The 20995-nt window shown below is 44.6% G+C and overlaps 1 protein-coding gene across 3 annotated transcripts in view; it reads left to right on the forward strand.

Annotated features, from left to right (window-relative positions):
* The window catches only part of LOC110495817 (rho GTPase-activating protein 6), an 81076-nt gene that overhangs the window by 23532 nt on the left and 36549 nt on the right, over positions 1-20995 (forward strand). Inside the window, exon 1 of one of the 3 annotated variants that reach the window (XM_021571271.2) lies at positions 11596-11989. The exons of the other annotated variants lie outside the window; for them this stretch is intronic. Coding sequence (XP_021426946.2) covers positions 11948-11989 — 42 coding nt within the window. The 5' untranslated portion in view covers positions 11596-11947. Of the gene's footprint in view, positions 1-11595; positions 11990-20995 lie in introns of those variants that run through there. 3 annotated transcript variants of the gene reach the window in all.

Consider the following 20995-nt stretch of genomic DNA (forward strand, 5'->3'; position numbering starts at 1 on the left):
TTGGACTAGTAACCGAAAGGTTGTAAGTTCATATCCCCGAGCTGACCAATAGGCTACCCTGCCGCCCCAATGCTTGTTCCTCACAACCACATGTAGCTCCTGTTCTGTCGTTCTGCCCCTGAACAGGCAGTTAACCCACTGTTCCTAGGCCGTCATTGAAAATAAGAATTTGTTCTTAACTGACTTGCCTAGTTAAATAAAGGTAAAATAAATAAAATAAAAATATCCACCTCCTTTGGCTATTATAGGGGCCAAATAAACCCCCCAGTGTCTGTCCGTTAAAGAACCATGAATTCCACCTCAAGAATACCACCTCCGACACACAATGTAACATCCACATCAGTTTGAACCATCTCTTGTGCTGTGATTAGTTGAAGATCTCATCTCTGTGTGTTTTGTTGCAGTGCTAGAGGAGCCTGCTGGTTTGAGATGGAGGGAGGCTGGAGCTGAGGGGTGGGGCACATGGGGGAGTCTGGGTAGGATTCCAGACACATTCCGGAGCTCCCAGGGAGGGCAGAGGAGCCGGGATGGATCTTTCAATCTCCACCTTTTCTCCCCCTCCTCCCTCATTCCCTCATCCCTCTCTCTCCCACAATTGCCTGCAGAAGCTCAAATAGAAGTGGAACACATAACTAAGCTTTTGGAAGGAGAGTCAATTCATGAGATAAAGCTTTAGAATCGTTCTCCAAAATGTAGATGTTTCAATTGTCTAAGCTTTTGGAAGGAGAGTCAATTCATGAGATAAACCTTTAGAATCGTTCTCCAAAATGTAGATGTTTTAATTGTCAAATCCTCTGTGGGTTAGTGTAAATGTTTACAGAACGTCTGGAAAAGTACAGTTTGGACCTAATGCTGCAAACAATGAATTCAATATTGTTTACAGTACTTTTACACCGACTGCCAATAGACTATATAAACAGTGGTAGTTTGTGTTCACTCATCATTAATGCCACATACTTCATACTATGGATATACAGTATGACGTGTAAAATACTATAATATGATGTGTAGTGGAATTCCCCACAAGCTGATGTGAGAGAATGTATAACCCATTATGGTCGTGTTTGCTTCATAGGTCAGGTGAACAAGGTCATATACAACAAAACTATACTATGGGTAGGCTAAGATGAAACGTCATGAATGTTTTTTTGGGTCTTTGTGCGTGTGTGAGCGTGTGTGTTAATGTTTGCGGTGGCCTAGTGTGGTGTAGGTGTCACGGATAGCTAGGAGTGGTGGGTGTGGAGTCAGGCGCAGAGAGCAACGCATACGTTTATTAAGCTGAGTCTAGCCAACAACCAGGCAAAATGACCAATAAACAGGTATGTCCCCAAAACCAGGAAAAATAACAGACAGCAAAATTCGTATAAGCAAAACAATTACACCACTGACAGCGAGAATAAGCCCGCACAAATGCAGTCGGGCCCTGGAAGTTTAAATAGGCCAATAATTAACAACAAATAAGTAACAAGGTGAAAACAATCAAGACAAAACTAACAGAAATGAAAAAGGAATCGGTGGCAGCTAGTAGACAGGTGACGACGACCGCCGAGCGCCGCCCGAACAGGGAGAGGAGCCACCTTCGGTGGAAGTCGTGACAGTAGGAGGTGAGATAGCAATGTCATGGTCCAGTCTACGTTGTGTTTGACAAATAGGGCACTCTGACACAAGAAGAGGCGGCATGAAACCAAAACGATATCCTCGGTGCTTGCCCTCTCTCTGCTTGCTCCCTGTCCTTCTTCTAACACATACAATGACCCCGTTTTTACAGCTTGCAGACCGGGTTCTCAGAACTATGTGTTTAGAATCCAACATAAATATTTAGGACGAGAGCGCAAAAGAACTGGAGCTTCTCGGTTGTGCGACAGATAAGGGTTTCGATGTGTTCAACGTCAAGACTTTGTTGATTTGGACGTTGTGAAATGACAACAACAAAAAATCTTAGAAATGAATTATTAGCAAAGTCACTAAATATGTCCTGTATGTTTTTTTGTAGAGTAGTGGGCTGTTCCCAGCTCTCAGTATAATATAGTGGGTTGACTGGGTTCACTGGGTTGTGTTTCTTTTAGAGAGGATGATCGGTTCTCCCGGGTGGTGCAGTGGTCTAAGGCACTGCATCACAGTGTAAGCTGTGCCACCAGAGACTCTGGGTTCGAGCCCAGGCCATGGGACGACGCACAATTGGCCTAGCATGGTCCGGGTTAGGGAGGGTTTGGCCGGTAGGGATATCCTTGTCTCATTGCTAGCTTTTTCAAGCAGAAATTTGCTTCCTGCAAAAAAGTTCTGGGACACTGTAAAGTCCATGGAGAATAAGAACACCTCCTCCCAGCTGCCCACTGCACTGAAGATAGGAAACACTGTCACCACTGATAAATCCACTATAAATTAGAATTTCAATAAGCATTTTTCTACGGCTGGCCATGCGTTCCACCTGGCTATTCCTACCCCGGTCAACAGCACTGCACCCCCCACAGCAACTCGCCCAAGCCTTCCCCATTTCTCCTTCTCTCAAATTCCAGTCAGCTGATATTCTGAAAGAGCTGCAAAATCTGGACCCCTGCAAATCAGCCGGGCTAGACCTTTCTTTCTAAAATTATCTGCCAAAATTGTTGCCACCCCTATTACTAGCCTGTTCAACCTCTCTTTCGTGTCGTCTGAGATTCCCAAAGATTGGAAAGCAGCTGCGGTCATCCCTATCTTCAAAGGGGGGGACACTCTTGACCCAAACTGTTACAGACCTATATCTATCCTACCCTGCCTTTCTAAGGTCTTCGAAAGCCAAGTCAATTGGTTTCTCAAATGATTGCCTCGCCTGGTTCACCAACTACTTCTCTGATAGAGTTCAGTGTGTCAAATCGGAGGGTCTACCGTCCGGACCTCTGGCAGTCTCTATGGGGGTGCCACAGGGTTCAATTCTTGGACTGACTCTCTTCTCTGTATACATCAATGATGTCGCTCTTGCTGCTGGTGAGTCTCTTATCCACCTCTACGCAGACGAAAACATTCTGTATACTTCTGGCCATTCTTTGGACACTGTGTTAACAACCCTCCAGGCAAGCTTCAATGCCATACAACTCTCATTCCGGGGCCTCCAATTGCTCTTAAATACAAGTAAAACTAAATGCATGCTCTTCAACCGATCGCTGCCTGCACCTGCCCGCCTGTCCAGCATCACTACTCTGGACGGCTCTGACTTAGAATATGTGGACAACTACAAATACCTAGGTGTCTGGTTAGACTGTAAACTCTCCTTCCAGACCCACATCAAACATCTCCAATCCAAAGTTAAATCTAGAATTGGCTACCTATTTCGTAACAAAGCATCCTTCACTCATGCTGCCAAACATACCCTTGTAAAACTGACCATCCCACCAATCCTCGACTTCGGCGATGTCATTTACAAAATAGCCTCCAATACCCTACTCAACCAATTGGATGCAGTCTATCACAGTGCAATCCGTTTTGTCACCAAAGCCCCATATACTACCCACCATTGGGACCTGTACGCTCTCGTTGGCTGGCCCTCGCTTCATACTCGTCGCCAAACCCACTGGCTCCATGTCAAGACCCTGCTAGGTAAAGTCCCCCCTTATCTCAGCTCGCTGGTCACCATAGCATCACCCACCTGTAGCACGCGCTCCAGCAGGTATATCTCTCTGGTCACCCCCAAAACCAATTCTTTCTTTGGCCGCCTCTCCTTCCAGTTTTCTCCTGCCAATGACTGGAACGAACTACAAAAATCTCTGAAACTGGAAACACTTATCTCCCTCACTAGCTTTAAGCACCAACTGTCAGAGCAGCTCACAGATTACTGCACCTGTACATAGCCCACCTATAATTTACCCCCAACAACTACCTCTTTCCCTACTGTATTTATTTTATAAATGTATTTATTTTGCTCCTTTGCACCCATTATTTTTATTTCTACTTTGCACATTCTTCCACTGCAAATCTACCATTCCAGTGTTTTACTTGCTATATTGTATTTACTTTGCCAACATGGCCTTTTTTTGCCTTTACCTCCCTTATCTCACCTCATTTGCTCACATCGTATATAGACTTGTTTATACTGTATTATTGACTGTATGTTTGTTTTACTCCATGTGTAACTCTGTGTCGTTGTATGTGTCGAACTGCTTTGCTTTATCTTGGCCAGGTCGCAATTGTAAATGAGAACTTGTTCTCAACTTGCCTACCTGGTTAAATAAAGGTGAAATATATATATTTTTTAAAATCACGCAATAGCGACTCCTGTGGCGGGCGGGGCGCAGTACACGCTGACCAGGTCGCCAGGTGTACGGTGTTTCCTCTGACACATTGGTGCGGCTGGCTTCCGGGTTGGATGCGCGCTGTGTTAAGAAGCAGTGCGGCTTGGTTGTTTTTCGGAGGATGCATGGCTTTCGACCTTTGTCTCTCCCGAGCCCATACGGGAGTTGTAGCGATGAGACAAGACAGTAACTACTAACAATTGCATACCATGAAATGGGGAGAAAAAGGGGGTAAAAAAAAGAGAGGATGGTCACGCCAGAACAGCCATTCCAGACATTGTCACTCTACTTGTTCTGTTATGTCTACTGGGTTTGGGCTAGGTCAGGCTTCAGAGGCCTGGTGACCCTGTCAATGCCAGCAGAGAGAGGGGAGAGACAAGGAGAGGGCTGGAGGATGAGAGAGAAAATTCAGTGCTTGTCTACGACCACGTACATGCATGTGTGTGTGTGTGTGGATGCGGTCGTCTCACTCTGGCTTTATCTCTGTCTGTGAGACCAATTCATAAGACCAAACGCTATGCTCAAGCTTCAGTTTTCCCTAATGGACCAGAACACCCATAATCACACAATGACACTACAGAGCAGACCGTGTACTACATCCCCAACAGCGCAGGGCAATATAATCAGCTAATTTAAAGTAGCCATTCCTCTTCTTGCTGTGTGCCCATTTAGACAACCCTTATTTTGAGGGAGGGCAATTAAGGGATATTTAGCTGTGCAGAAGAGGAGTCACTTGAGAGACATTAGCCGGCAGTGAGTTGGTGTTTTCTCTGGGTCTGCCGTCTCTGATTACTGTAGGGTGAGACATTGGCTTTATTGAGGAGGAATTCAACAAGGAGCCCTCAAACATCTCTCTCTCTTCTTAGACACAGCATCACAGCATCACAGGAAGGCATTGGAGCCAACAGTAGGACTCAGATAGAAGGGGTTTAGGGAAAGGGAGAGAAGGGAACCGATGGAGGTAGGGATGTAATGTCTAAAGTGCTTGATAATTGTAGGTAGTATAATTTGTCCACCACATTTTCACGCAAATGCCATCTGTCAAACTGTCAGTACCAGATGCAGTGCATGCCCGTTGCTGTGTTTCATTTCAGTCAAGTAACCCTCTGTCTGTCCTCTATCAGCTTTAGTGTATGTTTCATGTGACAAACAATGCGCTGCGTGACACTGACATTGTATGGACATCCGTAGCATTGTGCTGTCTTGCACAGCTGGCAGGCCGCGACGCCATGGCAACAGTCGTCAACGGTGGTCAGTGGAAAACATGTAGGTGCGTAGGTGGAGGATGTCTGTCTCTGTCGCTGTGTAAAAGCAGCGTGAGCCGCACATCCCATTTCCCTGTCTAGGTCTGGTTTTCGCCTGCCTTCAGTTCCTCTGTGTCCGCATTGGTTTCTTCGGGACTAGTGTTCCCCTTAAGGACAGTCTGACATGGAGACATTGTTCACACACTTCGCAGAATGTGCAAGCCTTCTCAAACTACCTTTGAGGTCCTTAACAGTTCACACGAATGCCATTCCAACTACATCATTTGCCATGGTTTTAAAAGCCTCCCGAAGCCAAGGCACAACAGAGACATTTCTTAAACTGTGTCGTGAGCTAAACAGGAAATTGATAATGCCATATTTTAAGTGAGCTAAACAGGGAATAGTTGATGTGAGTGGCCCTGTCTACATGTAAAACTTAAGGGGAGAAATAGAGCACAGTGTTATGCGTGTACCCTGATAAACATCACTCCCAGTCCGTCACAGGCCAACTTAATCCTAATTTGTATCATACCACTGTGCTGGAGAGTACAAGTTGTGCAGTTTCGCCAGAGAAGCCTAACTTCATGACTGTGAGGCATGTGATGAAGTATAGCCAGCCATCAGCAGACAGATATTCAGGCAAAGAGGGTGTAACTAGGAAACACTGACCCCCAAAAAAAGCATGCAGGTCTGGATTCCATCTCACTGCCATAGTCTTTTGTCTTCTGAAACACTTGGATTTGATTAACATTTTACTTCCTTCCTGCCTTACTTTTAACTTGGAATTTTTTAAAATAAATTCTGCCCATTTAAGCTTTAGCATAGGTCTTGAACAGCTCTTGGATGGGACAACTGGAGTAAACAATATGTATAGAACCCCTGTTCACCCTCAGGATAGAAATGGATTCAGGGCAAGTGGTCCCTGTTGCCTGCTGATTGAAGCCTGCTGATTGAATCCAGACCAGGGGGTGTTGTGTGTTTGGGATGGGGTGGATGCGAAGAAGGGTGTCTTAACCCTAACCCCCTTCCTCTGCAAGAACTCATGTTCGTACAGGTGACGTTGTCCGAGGTCCTTGAAGACGTCAGCGAGAGACACAGTGGTAATAAGCGGCTGTAAACAAGTACGGTAAATTTGTCCAGGGTGAAGTATAAATAATTTTTCTATTGCAGTGTTTCATTGGCTCTTGTCTTGTATCATGGGAGATATCCAGATGAGGAAAGAGAGTCACGTAAACAAAAACGAATCCACCAAACGATCACCGAAAGGGCAACAACAGAACTCGTGCAAGTATTTCATGCCGAGTTTCTTCTGCGAATGTTTATTAGACAGGTCGTGACCACTAATGGGATATGTTGTCATTCATTGGATTGTCATAAAGGCTTTTATGGGAGATGTTCCATACGATTCAGGGATTTCAGTGCAGAAGCATGTAGTCACTTGTCTGGATAAAGCGGGCGCGTAGTAACTGAGCGATGTAAACATTTGCATTTTGCTCCACGCTCTGAGTTTACGATGACAGAAGGCATTAAGATGGCCGCCGAGGAGTGCATTTCATTCTTTAGTATTTTTCCAGATGCATAAGCCTGGGAGAAACAACTGAGGTAGTAAGTAACGTCACACAGAACCAGGCATAGGAATAAACAATTCAACTACCAGTTACAGAGACAGGCACATGGCAGACAGTGGAATGTGTCAGGGTTATATATACACCGTACGTTGTACTGTAGTTGAATCACAAGAAGCAATTGTCCGTACAACCAATGTACACACAACCAGAAATATCAGCGGTGTGAGAAATAATGGAGCATGTGAAACATTATTAGATGTGTGTGTTTATGTCTCGTGTTGGGGAGTAGTAACATTCCACATTCTGTCCCACTGTTAGTCTTTTTGTTAGTATTTTTGTTATGACTGTGACTGTGAAATATGTCGCTCATCAATAGGATCATTCTATGCCAGAATCAACGGTGGGAAATATCAAGCACAGTGCTAAATACGATACCAAAAGACAATGGATCTGCCGCTGAAGGTGAGCACAGGAAGCAGGTTAAAGGTGACAGAGAAAATCCCAAGGCTCAAGATGTATGTGCTCAAGATGACTCAGGTCAGACTGGATATGATGACTATCAGGGTCCCATCTCGGAGCCGTACACTTTCAAAGTGTTACGCTGTGAGGGAGGAAGCAGGGAGGGACCTGCACCTTTTAATGATTATTTCTCACTTGTTGGATTAGGCAATGTGTCTCTTTGACGAGCTGTGAGTAAATTGCAAGAAGAGCTCAGGATAGTATGTATGTAGGCTTCATCCAGACCGTATGTGACATTATGGTCTTTTGGTTAGGTTGCCATTTGCAGACACATTTATGAGGCATTTGTTCGGCAGCAAATTGAAGATGGAATCTATAGTGTCGAGCATTCTCAAAGTATATCCTACTCACTAACCAGTGAGCAGAATGAAGTGGATTGCTCCACATACAGTGCCTTGCGAAAGTATTCGGCCCCCTTGAACTTTGCGACCTTTTGCCACATTTCAGGCTTCAAACATAAAGATATGAAACTGTATTTTTTTGTGAAGAATCGACAACAAGTGGGACACAATCATGAAGTGGAACGACATTTATTGGATATTTCAAACTTTTTTAACAAATCAAAAACTGAAAAATTGGGCGTGCAAAATTATTCAACCACTAAAGTTAATACTTTGTAGCGCCACCTTTTGCTGCGATTACAGCTGTAAGTCGCTTGGGGTATGTCTCTATCAGTTTTGCACATCGAGAGACTGAAATTTTTTCCCATTCCTCCTTGCAAAACAGCTCGAGCTCAGTAAGGTTGGATGGAGAGCATTTGTGAACAGCAGTTTTCAGTTCTTTCCACAGATTCTCGATTGGATTCAGGTCTGGACTTTGACTTGGCCATTCTAACACCTGGATATGTTTATTTTTGAACCATTCCATTGTAGATTTTGCTTTATGTTTTGGATCATTGTCTTGTTGGAAGACAAATCTCCGTCCCAGTCTCAGGTCTTTTGCAGACTCCATCAGGTTTTCTTCCAGAATGGTCCTGTATTTGGCTCCATCCATCTTCCCATCAATTTTAACCATCTTCCCTGTCCCTGCTGAAGAAAAGCAGGCCCAAACCATGATGCTGCCACCACCATGTTTGACAGTGGGGATGGTGTGTTCAGGGTGATGAGCTGTGTTGCTTTTAAGCCAAACATAATGTTTTGCATTGTTGCCAAAAAGTTCAATTTGGGTTTAATCTGACCAGAGCACCTTCTTCCACATGTTTGGTGTGTCTCCCAGGTGGCTTGTGGCAAACTTTAACCGACACTTTTTATGGATATCTTTAAGAAAGGGCTTTCTTCTTGCCACTCTTCCATAAAGGCCAGATTTGTGCTATATACGACTGATTGTTGTCCTATGGACAGAGTCTCCCACCTCAGCTGTAGATCTCTGCAGTTCATCCAGAGTGATCATGGGCCTCTTGGCTGCATCTCTGATCAGTCTTCTCCTTGTATGAGCTGAAAGTTTAGAGGGACGGCCAGGTCTTGGTAGATTTGCAGTGGTCTGATACTCCTTCCATTTCAATATTATCGCTTGCACAGTGCTCCTTGGGATGTTTAAAGCTTGGGAAATCTTTTTGTATCCAAATCCGGCTTTAAACTTCTTCACAACAGTATCTCGGACCTGCCTGGTGTGTTCCTTGTTCTTCATGATGCTCTCTGCCCTTTTGACGAACCTCTGAGACTATCACAGTACAGGTGCATTTATACGGAGACTTGATTACACACAGGTGGATTGTATTTATCATCATTAGTCATTTAGGTCAACATTGGATCATTCAGAGATCCTCACTGAACTTCTGGAGAGAGTTTGCTGCACTGAAAGTAAAGGGGCTGAATAATTTTGCACGCCCAATTTTTCAGTTTTTGATTTGTTAAAAAAGTCCCACTTGTTGTTGATTCTTCACAAAAAATACAGTTTTATATCTTTATGTTTGAATCCTGAAATGTGGCAAAAGGTCGCAAAAGTTCAAGGGGGCCGAATACTTTCGCAAGGCACTGTAACATAGCAGTGGCCAGTTTGGAATTGAACTGGCAACCTTCTCTCAATAGAGAGGTGTGGGAGCTTAAACATGCTGCTGACCTTTTCTTTTTGATCAGCGTTCCTTCTTGAGTTAAACACTCTCTCTCTCTCTCACTGCCAGGGCTTGAACAGTGAGAGCTCTGCTCAGTTGGGACAAAGCGCCCCATGTTGTGTGACGCAACACATCTGGAGTTTTGGGATGTTCTGCCACGTTCCTTCCTCCTCCTTCTTCCTCCTCTGCAGCACAGGCCGCTGGGTCAGCGTGTCAGCCACAGTCACACTGGGACTATCAAACTGCCATTTTAGGAGACAAAGGACTTCTCCAGGGGGATCACAAAGTGGCTCCTTCAGATATGAACTCATGTTTACCCAGTGGAGTGAACTCAATGAGTGGCATTGGAAAAAAAACCCGTAAATAAACGACTTCATAATTGTTTCATTTGGACAGTGCCACAAGGTCTATGTTTCTTTCAGGGAGCAGGGTTGGCCAACCTAACACGTTTCCCAGGTTTCCATACTGTAACAAGATTGTAACAAGTGATGACGTCAGTTGATCGTGATCATGCACCTTGATATAGCTGCACTGTAGTGCAATGCAAAAACCCTCCATTCCTTTTAGTCAGCAGATTTCTCTTTGCAGTGCCTCACACACTCTTCAGATGTTTACACGTCTCGTTCTGATTACACCGGTATTCAGCCTGTTTGTGTGTGTGTGTATGAATGTGCGTATAGCCTACATGCCCTAATCATGTGCTGCATGTCATTTTCAATCAAGTCCCCTGAGGTTTAACCATGCCTCCGGGCTGGTTCAGTATTAATGTCCCCTATAAGAGCTCTGTACATGAGAGATGGACAGTGAAGACAGTTTCCCAATAAACCCTTGGTCAGCTAGCAAAGCAAATGGTTTGCAATAACTCAAGTGAATATGAGCCTGGAAAGTGTATTGTAAACCCCTCACAGGAGGCCAGTATTAGTCCCTGTGCACCGTGACCCGATGAAACCGCTTTATTTTATTTCTGTGTTTGTAGAAATTGCAGGCAAACCTTGGCCAGGATTGCTCAAATCTGGTCTCACACAAAGCATTGCAAAAACTCAGCAATGTCCCCCTAAAGCCCTAATGGGCTTTTTCATTTAGAGTTATTTTTAGCCACTAGTTGTCTTTAATATCCTTTTAACAGTAGTGTGACACATAGCCATCGTGCATAACTGTAAAGTCTGAGGGTCTCATCTATAGCCCCCCCACCGCAAACAATGTACTGAAGGGGTTTTGCGTAGTGATGAGGTCACAACACATTCATTGGTTTACAGTCATTTCCCAGCGTCCATACTCCAAAGGCTGTTGATTCTTTGTAAGTTTCTGTAGAAGCAATGGGGTGAACTGTTTATTTTGTTTTTGTTATCCAATTACACACCGCTGTGACAACCATGCCTAATACAGCCTACAGTAATTGTACAACGGGAGGGTGAGAGAGGAAACAGCCAATAACAGCCTATAACAGCTTATAACAGCCTATAACAGCTTATAACAGCCTATAACAGCCTATAACAGCTTATAACAGCTTATAACAGCCTATAACAGCCTATAACAGCCTATAACAGCTTATAACAGCCCATAACAGCTTATAACAGCCTATAACAGCTTATAACTGCCTATAATGTGGGGACCCGCTCAGGCGTTTCTTTTACACACGCTACATTAGGTTACTGTGGCCCTGACCCCCAGTCACTCTCACACAGATATCATGAACATGATGAAAACATATATAGAACTGCAAGACATGTGCTTTAAAACAGCAAAAGTGTCTCACTACCCTATGGCAAAATGCGTAGAATTGCAGGAAATGTATTGTAACACTGCAAAAAAAAAATGCACTGAATATCGGTATGTTGTTGTTGCATTGGCCGATCATCTCTTTTACTTTCTCCACTCGCTCTCCGTGTGCTCCCTTGAGGTGCCCCGCCTTTAGCCCCTCTCCCTGACTCGTTTCCTCTCTGTTCAGAACAGCGGCGCAACATCGCTAACTTCATCAGTAGGTCCACTACAGAGCGGAGTAGCCAGCATGGAGCGGGAGCTGTTGCGCACTGACACTGCTGTCCTCCGTGGCATGCATAACCTCCAACCGTACAAGTGTTGTCCTATTCGGGGATTTGACTATTCAGCATAAACCTGTTACAAGTGTTTTAAAAAATTGTTTAGCTTTTTTCTTTAATCGAAATTGATGATACAGCGAGTTGTGAGGATATAACGACAACGCTCGGTCCGTTACTTTTGCAAGGATTCAAATAACATTCATTTTATTTCCTCGTTCACTTTTGGATAGGCTACTGTATATGTGGATACTTGTTCTGAACCATGGGCGACTCCGTATTCTTGGAGAGGCACAATTCTTACCTTGTAAGTATTCTGCCTTATTCTTCTCTCATTACAGCCTGTGGTTTTAAGAAGTACGGTAGTTGAGACATAGGCTTCCTCCTGTATTTGTTCATGTTAGAGGACAGAGATGGGAGGATATTGGTTTCCTGAAAGGAAATGACTGACACATTGTGCAGCATCGACATGAATCCAGGCTATGTGCTATGCACACTTGTTTTACTTCTTCCTCCAGACAGTAGTGTTTTAGCCTCACCTCATTTCAGCTGCTATTCAAATGTAATTCCCATAGAAGCATGCAACTAAAATCGGTTTAGTTTCACACCATCCAGTGTCCTTCCAGATATCAAAACAGGAGAGGAGAAAGCCAGAGGCAGCTAAGGTCAGTGGTAGGCTGCCTCATGACTCCGGAGAGTTATGTGGCTGGCTGAGTGGATGTTACCACAGAGATGAAGAAAGAACAGTACAAGCAAAGCCAGTCTATAAGTCTTCTTTTTCCTCACTGCCAGGTCAGGGTTCCAGTGCAGTGAGTGCACTCAGGCTTCACATAGAGCTCTGAGCAAAGAAAGCAACAGGTTTTGTGTAGCCTACAACGTCCTGGGCTTTTGGAACCTCAGTGTTTCCAATATTTCATGAACTGAACATGTTGTAGTTTCCTACCATCAGCCCACAGTCTTCCCTCTTGCTAACTTCACATTCTATGATGCTTCTTATTAGAGAGAGAGAGAGAGAGAGAGAGGTCTAATGATGCAAGGGTCAGAGAGGCAGAGTAGAGGATAGAGAGGCACGCACGCACGCAGACATACACACACACACACACCACACACACACACGCACACACACACACACACACACACACACACACACACACACACGCACGCACGCACACACACACACACACACACACACACACACACACACACACACACACACACACACACACACACACACACACACACACACACACACACACACACGCCTTGCACCTGTCAGAATGTGTTGCATGTTTGCTTAATCCCAGCATGCATTAGGGCTCATTCCAAAGTGACACATATGGAGATAAACCTTCATAAACAGGTTTATTTACACGTTTCTGAGACTTAAAAGATAGTGGGTTACGTAATACAATATAGGAGCTCTGAGAGCCAATGACCCCGTGTTGCCACAATCGTGTTTTGATGTGGTTAAGTGGTTGACGCCATCAGGCACCACAGAGGTGTTAGATAAGGACAAATCAAGTCTATTCTGTCGGTGATCACAGAAAATACCTGAACTAATGCAACTATAGCCTCATTAGCAATTGTGAGTGGTGTCTTTTGTTTACGTAGTGGAGTCTTAACCAAATCGTAGATTGACAAAGAACTCTTCTGCTTGTAAATCCTCATGGGTGGTAAAATCAGCATTGCGGGTTGCTGTCTTTGCCCTTGGAAATGATGTGGGGTAATTTCTCCCCATGTGTGAGTAATCTACTGCCCACTGAGGCTGTTCGGTGGGTCGACTTCACTTTATGAGCTATGTTTTTGCGGCGAAGACTCATAAAAGTGCGACCAAAGATTGAAAAACAATACAGTTTTCTTTGGCTTCGCTGGCCCACACTGTGGTCTCCCAGCTGACACTTTTTCCTGAGGGGCATGAAACGTAGTATGTATGAAAAGCCCATGCAAGTGTGTAGCCTCTCATTTGTGGTATCACTCACACACATTTTACTTAGATAAACAACATGTCCGCCTTCTCTCGCCCGCAATTAATTGGTCGTTCAACTTCAACTGTCTCTGGAGTTATGAATGTCATGTGGAGTGTAAGCAACACATTGCACATATCATATTTCAGAGTGCCTTGGTTTTCATTGTAACTATTTAAGCAGACTCCACATAGCCTTAGACACAGCAACCTGAGTGCTGCTTCCTCGAGTGTGTAGGAGTGGTTTATGGTTGGCTGTTGGTCGTGAACTCTGGCATTCTGATGATGCAGTCCAAGGTTAATATCACTGCCGAAGGATCCCAAAGTTGGTGACAAAGCGTGGAAAGGAGGATTAGGTCCGCATAAGCTTTCCCCATCAGCCTTCCAATAAACAAATTCCATATTCCGTCATTCTGTCCACTGTGTATAAATATTCCAGATTCCAGTGTTATACTGGTTGGAGACATTGAGGATTTGAAGAGGAGAGAGCAGCACCATGGCTGTTGCCAAGGCATAAACTTTGAATCTGTCTTGTAGGCAGCCATGTGGCTCTGCTCTGCTAGGTTCTGATTGGCTCTACTAGGCTATGCTAAGTTCTGCTAGGCTCTGATAGGCTCTGCTCGCTTCGGAGTGATGCTAGCTCCTCCAGGTGTACTAGAGCTGGCGACCCAATACTCAACCTAGACACAACTCCTCACTGGGGCGGCAGGTAGCCTAGCGGTTTAGAGTGTTGGGCCAGTAACCGAAAGGTCCCTGAGTAAGACACTTTACCCTAATTGCTCTTTACCCTTAGAGCATCTGCTAAATGACAAAAATGTTTAAAAAAATGATCAGACCCCACAGGGTTGGTTTTCACCCGGTCTCCCCTTTGTTCCAGACCATTCCCAGACGTGTGTTATTACACGGTTGTTATCTAATGTGTTTGGACCCCCCCCCCCCCATGCTTTCTATTTGTTGGGGTTTGGGGTTCCATGATGGATTCTCTCTTCCTCATTTGGCCGAACATCCGCTGCCTGCTTCCTCCTTGACTAAAATGGTGATGTGTTGATGTCATCTGGATGTCATCTGGTGGCTGGTTGTAGTGTCACGGCATTACACAGGATGGCACGTGTTTGTAGCATGGTTAGGGGAAGTGATGTCAACCTCAGCTGCCACTCACTCTACTGAGGCTGGTTCCTGCTGCTCCGACTTGTATCACTGTTGTCCGAAAGCTGCATCTTTACTCTCCCCTGGCTCTCCATTGTGTCCTTTAACCTTTTACTGCAGTGGGATAACTCAGGGTCACACAGAGTGTTTCTTGGTAGTCTTAAACAGATCTACTTCATAACAAAAGTATATACCCCACACACATGGTTATGGGCTTAAAAAAAGAAGACACCTGAACCATGTCAGATATAGAGTTGAAATGTATTCAATTTTAAGTTTGTATCCCAATATTACATGTTATATACATCACAGAAGCCTGAAATATAACAACATTGTTTGACATAGAAACAGACATGTTTTTAGAATTTTTATTAATTATGAAATTGTGAAAAATATTAATAACATTCCACCCATGAGGCCACTAGATGGCGCTTTGGTCATATGACTGCAGGAAAGGGCTACAGATATGGTACATTATGTGATGTAGCAACAGACCTATTGGCTACTGCGTGCATGTGACTGACTCAGAGAGAGGAAGCAGACAGAAAATCAGACACATTAACTACAGATCGGATTCTTTAATTGTTGATTAATTGAATGACTGATTACATACGTGCTGGTGTCAGCTGACCTTCAAAAGACTTCTGTGTCACAGTGGCTGGGCCTCTGTCTCTGTCCCCCTGTCCACACACTCTCTCTTGCCCTCCTGCCTCTCCCCCTAACCGAGGCATCACTGGCCAAAAGGAACCCGCATCCACCCTCTTCCCTATCCTGGAGACATTCAAGAGAGCCTCGTCAGTCTGAGGGCCAAGTACCTGCCCAGACAGGCTCCAAATTCCTCTCATTGTTCTAGTACTAAGTAGATGTTTCGTAACGGGGTCTGGCCCCCTTACCCTTTTCCCGCTCACCTTGTCCTCGTTGTTTCCTGAAGGCTGTTTGCTTTGCCCCAACCACAACCACTCCCTCTGCAAATAGGACTCAGGTGATCGGCCGCACAAAGAAGGCTGTTTCAGGGCACCTGACTCCATGATTAAACACAGTCGGATCCTATGGCATCCAGGATGTTGCCCAGTTCCAACAGTGTTTGAGTAGATTTCTATTGATTCTGATTGAGTTAGAGCTGTTCTAGTTCTAACATTTCTATTTCTATCAACGCTTTACTTTTTTTCAGTTACCGGCGATTTCAGTGATTTCAGCCAACATGGTCAAACTAATAATACAGTATAACACGTTGTATTGGACTCTGAGGAAACAGATTCAGTGTGTTGGATCTCTACTTACGGTTGTGTAATCTGACCAGAACCTCACATATAAATACAAGGAATAAGCTGTACTGTTAAATATCATTTTCAAAAAACATTTGAAGAGGCCAGACCGATTTCTTATTTTATTTATCTCATGATTTAAGTTGTATTGCAGGATTAAAGCCGCCATAACAGCCCAACGGGGGTCAAATGTTGGACGTTAAAATCGGATGCAGTTATTTTGTTCCAGTGCCCATTTAGCCTGGGACTGGAAAAATCCTGTGGTGTTACAGAGGTCATAGGGTCAAAAGGTGAGACAGGGGTCAGCACATCACTGTCATCTGATTAACTTTTCTGATATGTCTCACTGTGTACGGTCAAAGGGCATGGAGCTCAGTGAACTGCAGCCAAGGCAATGTTCAGGATCGGGGGAGTGTGGCTAGGCTAAATCAACCAGCCAGGGGAGAGGAAGATTCAAAGAAAAAGCTTATGCAGCTACACTGAAAAACTTAGATGATGCATGGAAAAATAGTGGGATATGCTTCCGATGGAAACAGTGTCCAAATGAACTCTGGAAGATTCCCTGCTTCCCTGTAAATTCCCCTTGATGATGTAGATATAAAAAGCTTTTTATATAATTTTCCCTGATCAAAAACCTGGAACTCCTTGACAAATTCATGTTCTTTGCTTACATGGAGCCAATTTCCTGCAGTGCCCAAGAAGGAGATTGAATGGATAGAAAGGACATTCCCACTTGATTTCACATCTACACTTGCATGCTCCGAAGAGTTATCATTGCAAAGAGCGAATGAACATAGCACTTTATTGTAGACTGTAAAGTGAGTGTAGTGGTTCTACGTTCAATTTCTATTCCTGGAAACAGAAGCACTGCCAATCTAGATGATGAAGAGCACATATTCTACCATATAAGGAGAATTCTGCAGACGACTTATTCACAGAAGGTTACAGGCCTAAGAGGGCTTGTGGTGATTTTATGTGTAAATGGGTGTTTACGCTTGAGTGCTCGCGTGAGTGAATATGTGTGTGTGTGTTATGGCAATCACAGGTCTGTGTATGGGTGGCCATAGTTAATTAAAGCCCAGTGTGCGACCTCTTAGCTCATGCTGATGCGGCTGGTGACACTTTGCTTCTTGAAAGTCCAATAACTTGAAAATGTGACAGCTGACACGCAAAACATTTCGGGACTGTATCGACAGTGGACTACGGGAAAAAAAACACCAAAAGATTGTTTTTGAGTGGATTTTCCCTTTAAGAGTAGATAAGCTTGCTTCCATGCTGAGGTGAGGAATGTCAGGCCGAAAAGCGTGTCTACGCATACAACACACACACACGCATGCATACACACACACACACACACACACACACACACACACACACACACACACACACACACACACACACACACACACACACACACACACACACACACACACACACACACACACACACACACACACACACACAGCCCAGTGTGTGACCTCATCATCATACATTGAGGCCGAACAAGGTTAAGCATCACTGATTAGTGAATTTTCAACTACACTGACATCCCACTCAATATATTATATTTACCACATCAAAGCTCTGACATCAGGATGACATTCCTCATCATTACAGCTGAATGGCTACACCCTTCACTTTCAACTGGTTGCGGTAAACATTGCATGTGGCTGAACAAAAAGCAGAACGTGCTTGTCTCCCCCACTCTCCTGGTATGTTTGCTGGTCGTGTCTTGTGTCCGTGAGCTGATAGCTCACAGGATAGCTCAGAGGATTCCAACAGGCAGGGTCAGAGGTGCATGGGACAGAGGAAACACCAACGGGATGAACGGGAGACCGAACAACCATCCGTCAGAAGTGATGTGGGGCTTGAGGGCTGTCTCCTCTGCCTTCAGTCTCTCTTCTATCTCATCTCCAGCATGTGGACATTTATCTTGTGTTGTGACAGCCTCGTGTGGTTAGACTGAGCGACTCTCTCTCAATGGACTGAGCGAGCAAGTTCCTTTAGGAAGTGAAAGTTGTTTGTCCCTTTTTCCACGTTTTGAGTTCAAGAGGAAAGAGATGTCAGTGGTTAAGTCAAAGCACTGTTCTGTAGGTGATGCCATGATGGACCTTTCCCTTTTGCCAGTAACGTCACAACATCAACCAAGGCCTCCTCGTTAGTATACAGTATATCCCATGTCTAGAGCTAGCTGTGTATTCCCAATGAGACCCCCCCACCAGACTCAACGCAGAAATGTCAAAGAGCTTCCCACTTTGTTTCACAGGGTTCCTGTGATGTCAGAGAACGAAAGAGAAAGAGAGAACAAAACGATGGTGTGTTCCTTCCTTTTGAGTCTCAGGTCTTTGAAAAGGCAGCAAGGCTACTCCCCCACCCTCTCTCTTAGACCCTCAGGAGGATAGAGCCCAGTTTGACTTGGAGGGTCCTTGTCTAAGAAAACATTCAGTGAAGACCGTTAAGGTCCAGCACTTTATCTCTTCCCTTGCCAAGTCCTACAGAGTATAAAAGGCTGGGTGGTTCTGGTGACAGCCAGCAGATAGCTGGATTAATGGCCAGACCTCCTGCTTTCCAAGAGGAATCTATTTTAATTGTGGTAAAGAAGTCCAAAAAGAAGGTGAAATCATGCCAGAAAACAAGCTAAGTATACAGATACATGGTGTGATTAAGAAACTCAAAAATATCGGACTAAATTGTACTTTTAGAAAGGGTGGACCCAAATGGATTCGCAAAAGAACATTGTCAACAAGGTTTTCATTTCTTTATACAGCAGAAGTGCTCTCAAAGTTTCGGAGCTTAGGCTGTATTATGGCCTGTTGATGATTCACCAAGGAACGGATCTCTCCAGGATTTGTGTAGTTATGAAATGACACTTTTAGTGGAAGAGTCTTTCATAATAGGTAGTTTGGGAGTCATTTGTCACTATGAGGGATGTTGAGGAGGAAGTTGTGAGGGCAGGAGAACAGAATTAAGTCATTGTCTTATAAACACACCAATATATCACTATCTGGGGAACTATTGTGTGTGTGTGTGTGTGTGTGTGTGTGTGTGTGTGTGTGTGTGTGTGTGTGTGTGTGTGTGTGTGTGTGTGTGTGTGTGTGTGTGTGTGTGTGTGTGTGTGTGCATGTGTGGAAGGAAAGCAGTGCATGTGTAGACTTGACAGCATACCAGTGTTAGACTATGTTTATAGTGGAGCGATACCGTACAGTATGCTATTAAAAAATGCCTCATTGAAACTCATCAACAAGAATTCAAACTGTTGAACAACATTCATCATCTTGAACAAATGAATTGATTGGATAGAACACTGACTACACCCCACAGTTCAAATGCCCATGGTAACACTCGGCTAAAAGGGAAAGTTGTCCACAACGCTGGACTCCGAAGAGGTCAGCTGAAGGTTGCGGTGCTGGAGGGAGGAGGTACAGAGCCGGGCAACTCAGATCAATAATCTGAACCGAACTGACTGATATGCAGGGCCCTGGTGCTGGAACGCTGGGCACTGGGCGGCTTTTCTGTGTTGAAGGTGTTTAAAAGCCAAGGACTCTTTCCCTCGCTCACATGCACGCACACACACACGCACGCACACGCACGCACGCACGCACGCACACACACACACACACACACACACACACACACACACACGCACACGCACACGCATACCTGCCGGAAGTGACACTTGTCTCACACTTACTGAGCGGAGAGAAATTAGCAGCAATGACTGACTGTGGCAGCTTGTGACGTTGCGAGTCATTGTTAAATCAAATCCAACTGGTAAATAAAACTGTGGTTGTGTTATTGTGCACAAAACAACTCAACTGGGGTAGAGATAAGGACATAATTATCTTTCGGCAATTTCAACACACATGCCACACACACAGCCTGCATACATATGAATGCACGGATGCACACGCACACAGATGCATACACAGATGCGCGTGCGCACACACACACACACACACACACACACACACACACACACACACACACACACACACACACACACACACACACACAGTCTAACAAAATAATAAACAAACTCTGAAAAGCTTTTCTCTGAGGTGGAAGAATGTGATGGTGACCTTTTGTGCCACGGTCAGATATCATCCAGGTCATACCGGGGACAGGCATTCTCATTCAGCCATGGAGATTCTCTTTGTCCAAGAGAAAGTTCTGTAAGAGGTCCTTTCCTATTGGTCATTTCAGTTGGCAGGGTTCAAAGACAAACATTTCCTATACGTAGGCATTCATGACACAGTCCATGACAAAGTGGTGATGCATCAACAGCAACCCGCCGAGCACAGCCGTCAATACAACGTCTATTCCACATTGGTTCTACATAATTTAATTGAAACGACGTGGACACAGCATTGATTTAACCAGGGTGAAGTACCTGAGGTGGTTTTCAAGTGACACAATGGAGGACACCATTTGAGTTCTTCCATTCTATAGGTCAGGGGTTCTTAAACTTTTTCGTCTTGAGTCCCTAATGCGTAGTTGACCGTCCTCCCGTGACCCAAAACCTCCTCCAACAACCCAAATGAAGAATAAATAGTGTGTGATGTGTTTTCAGAACTCGCGACCCACCTCTCACATGCCCCCGGCCCACTTTGGCTCCCGACCCATAGTTTAAAGAAACCCTGATGTATGTTGAATGAATAATGGCCTGTCGAAAGTTGACAGGATAAATGTACTGTAATGACCTCTCCATCGGGACATCTGAGAAACGACTTTACAGGCGTAACTGTTCTGGTTATGAATCGCCTTCATTTTCAGGCTGCTTAAGTCAGCACAGCCATAACACTCTGTAACCATCAATCACATTCTCATGAACGTCTGATGGCTTCTTAGAGTCTTAGCGCGTAGTGAGTGTAAACGGTGCCATGTGTCTCGTAAAGGGGGCATTGCCTGGTGCTCAGCCTTCCCCCTGTCACCAAAGCTT

This window comes from Oncorhynchus mykiss, chromosome 18 (genome assembly GCF_013265735.2).
Source record: "Oncorhynchus mykiss isolate Arlee chromosome 18, USDA_OmykA_1.1, whole genome shotgun sequence".
In the NCBI taxonomy this organism is placed as follows: domain Eukaryota; kingdom Metazoa; phylum Chordata; class Actinopteri; order Salmoniformes; family Salmonidae; genus Oncorhynchus; species Oncorhynchus mykiss.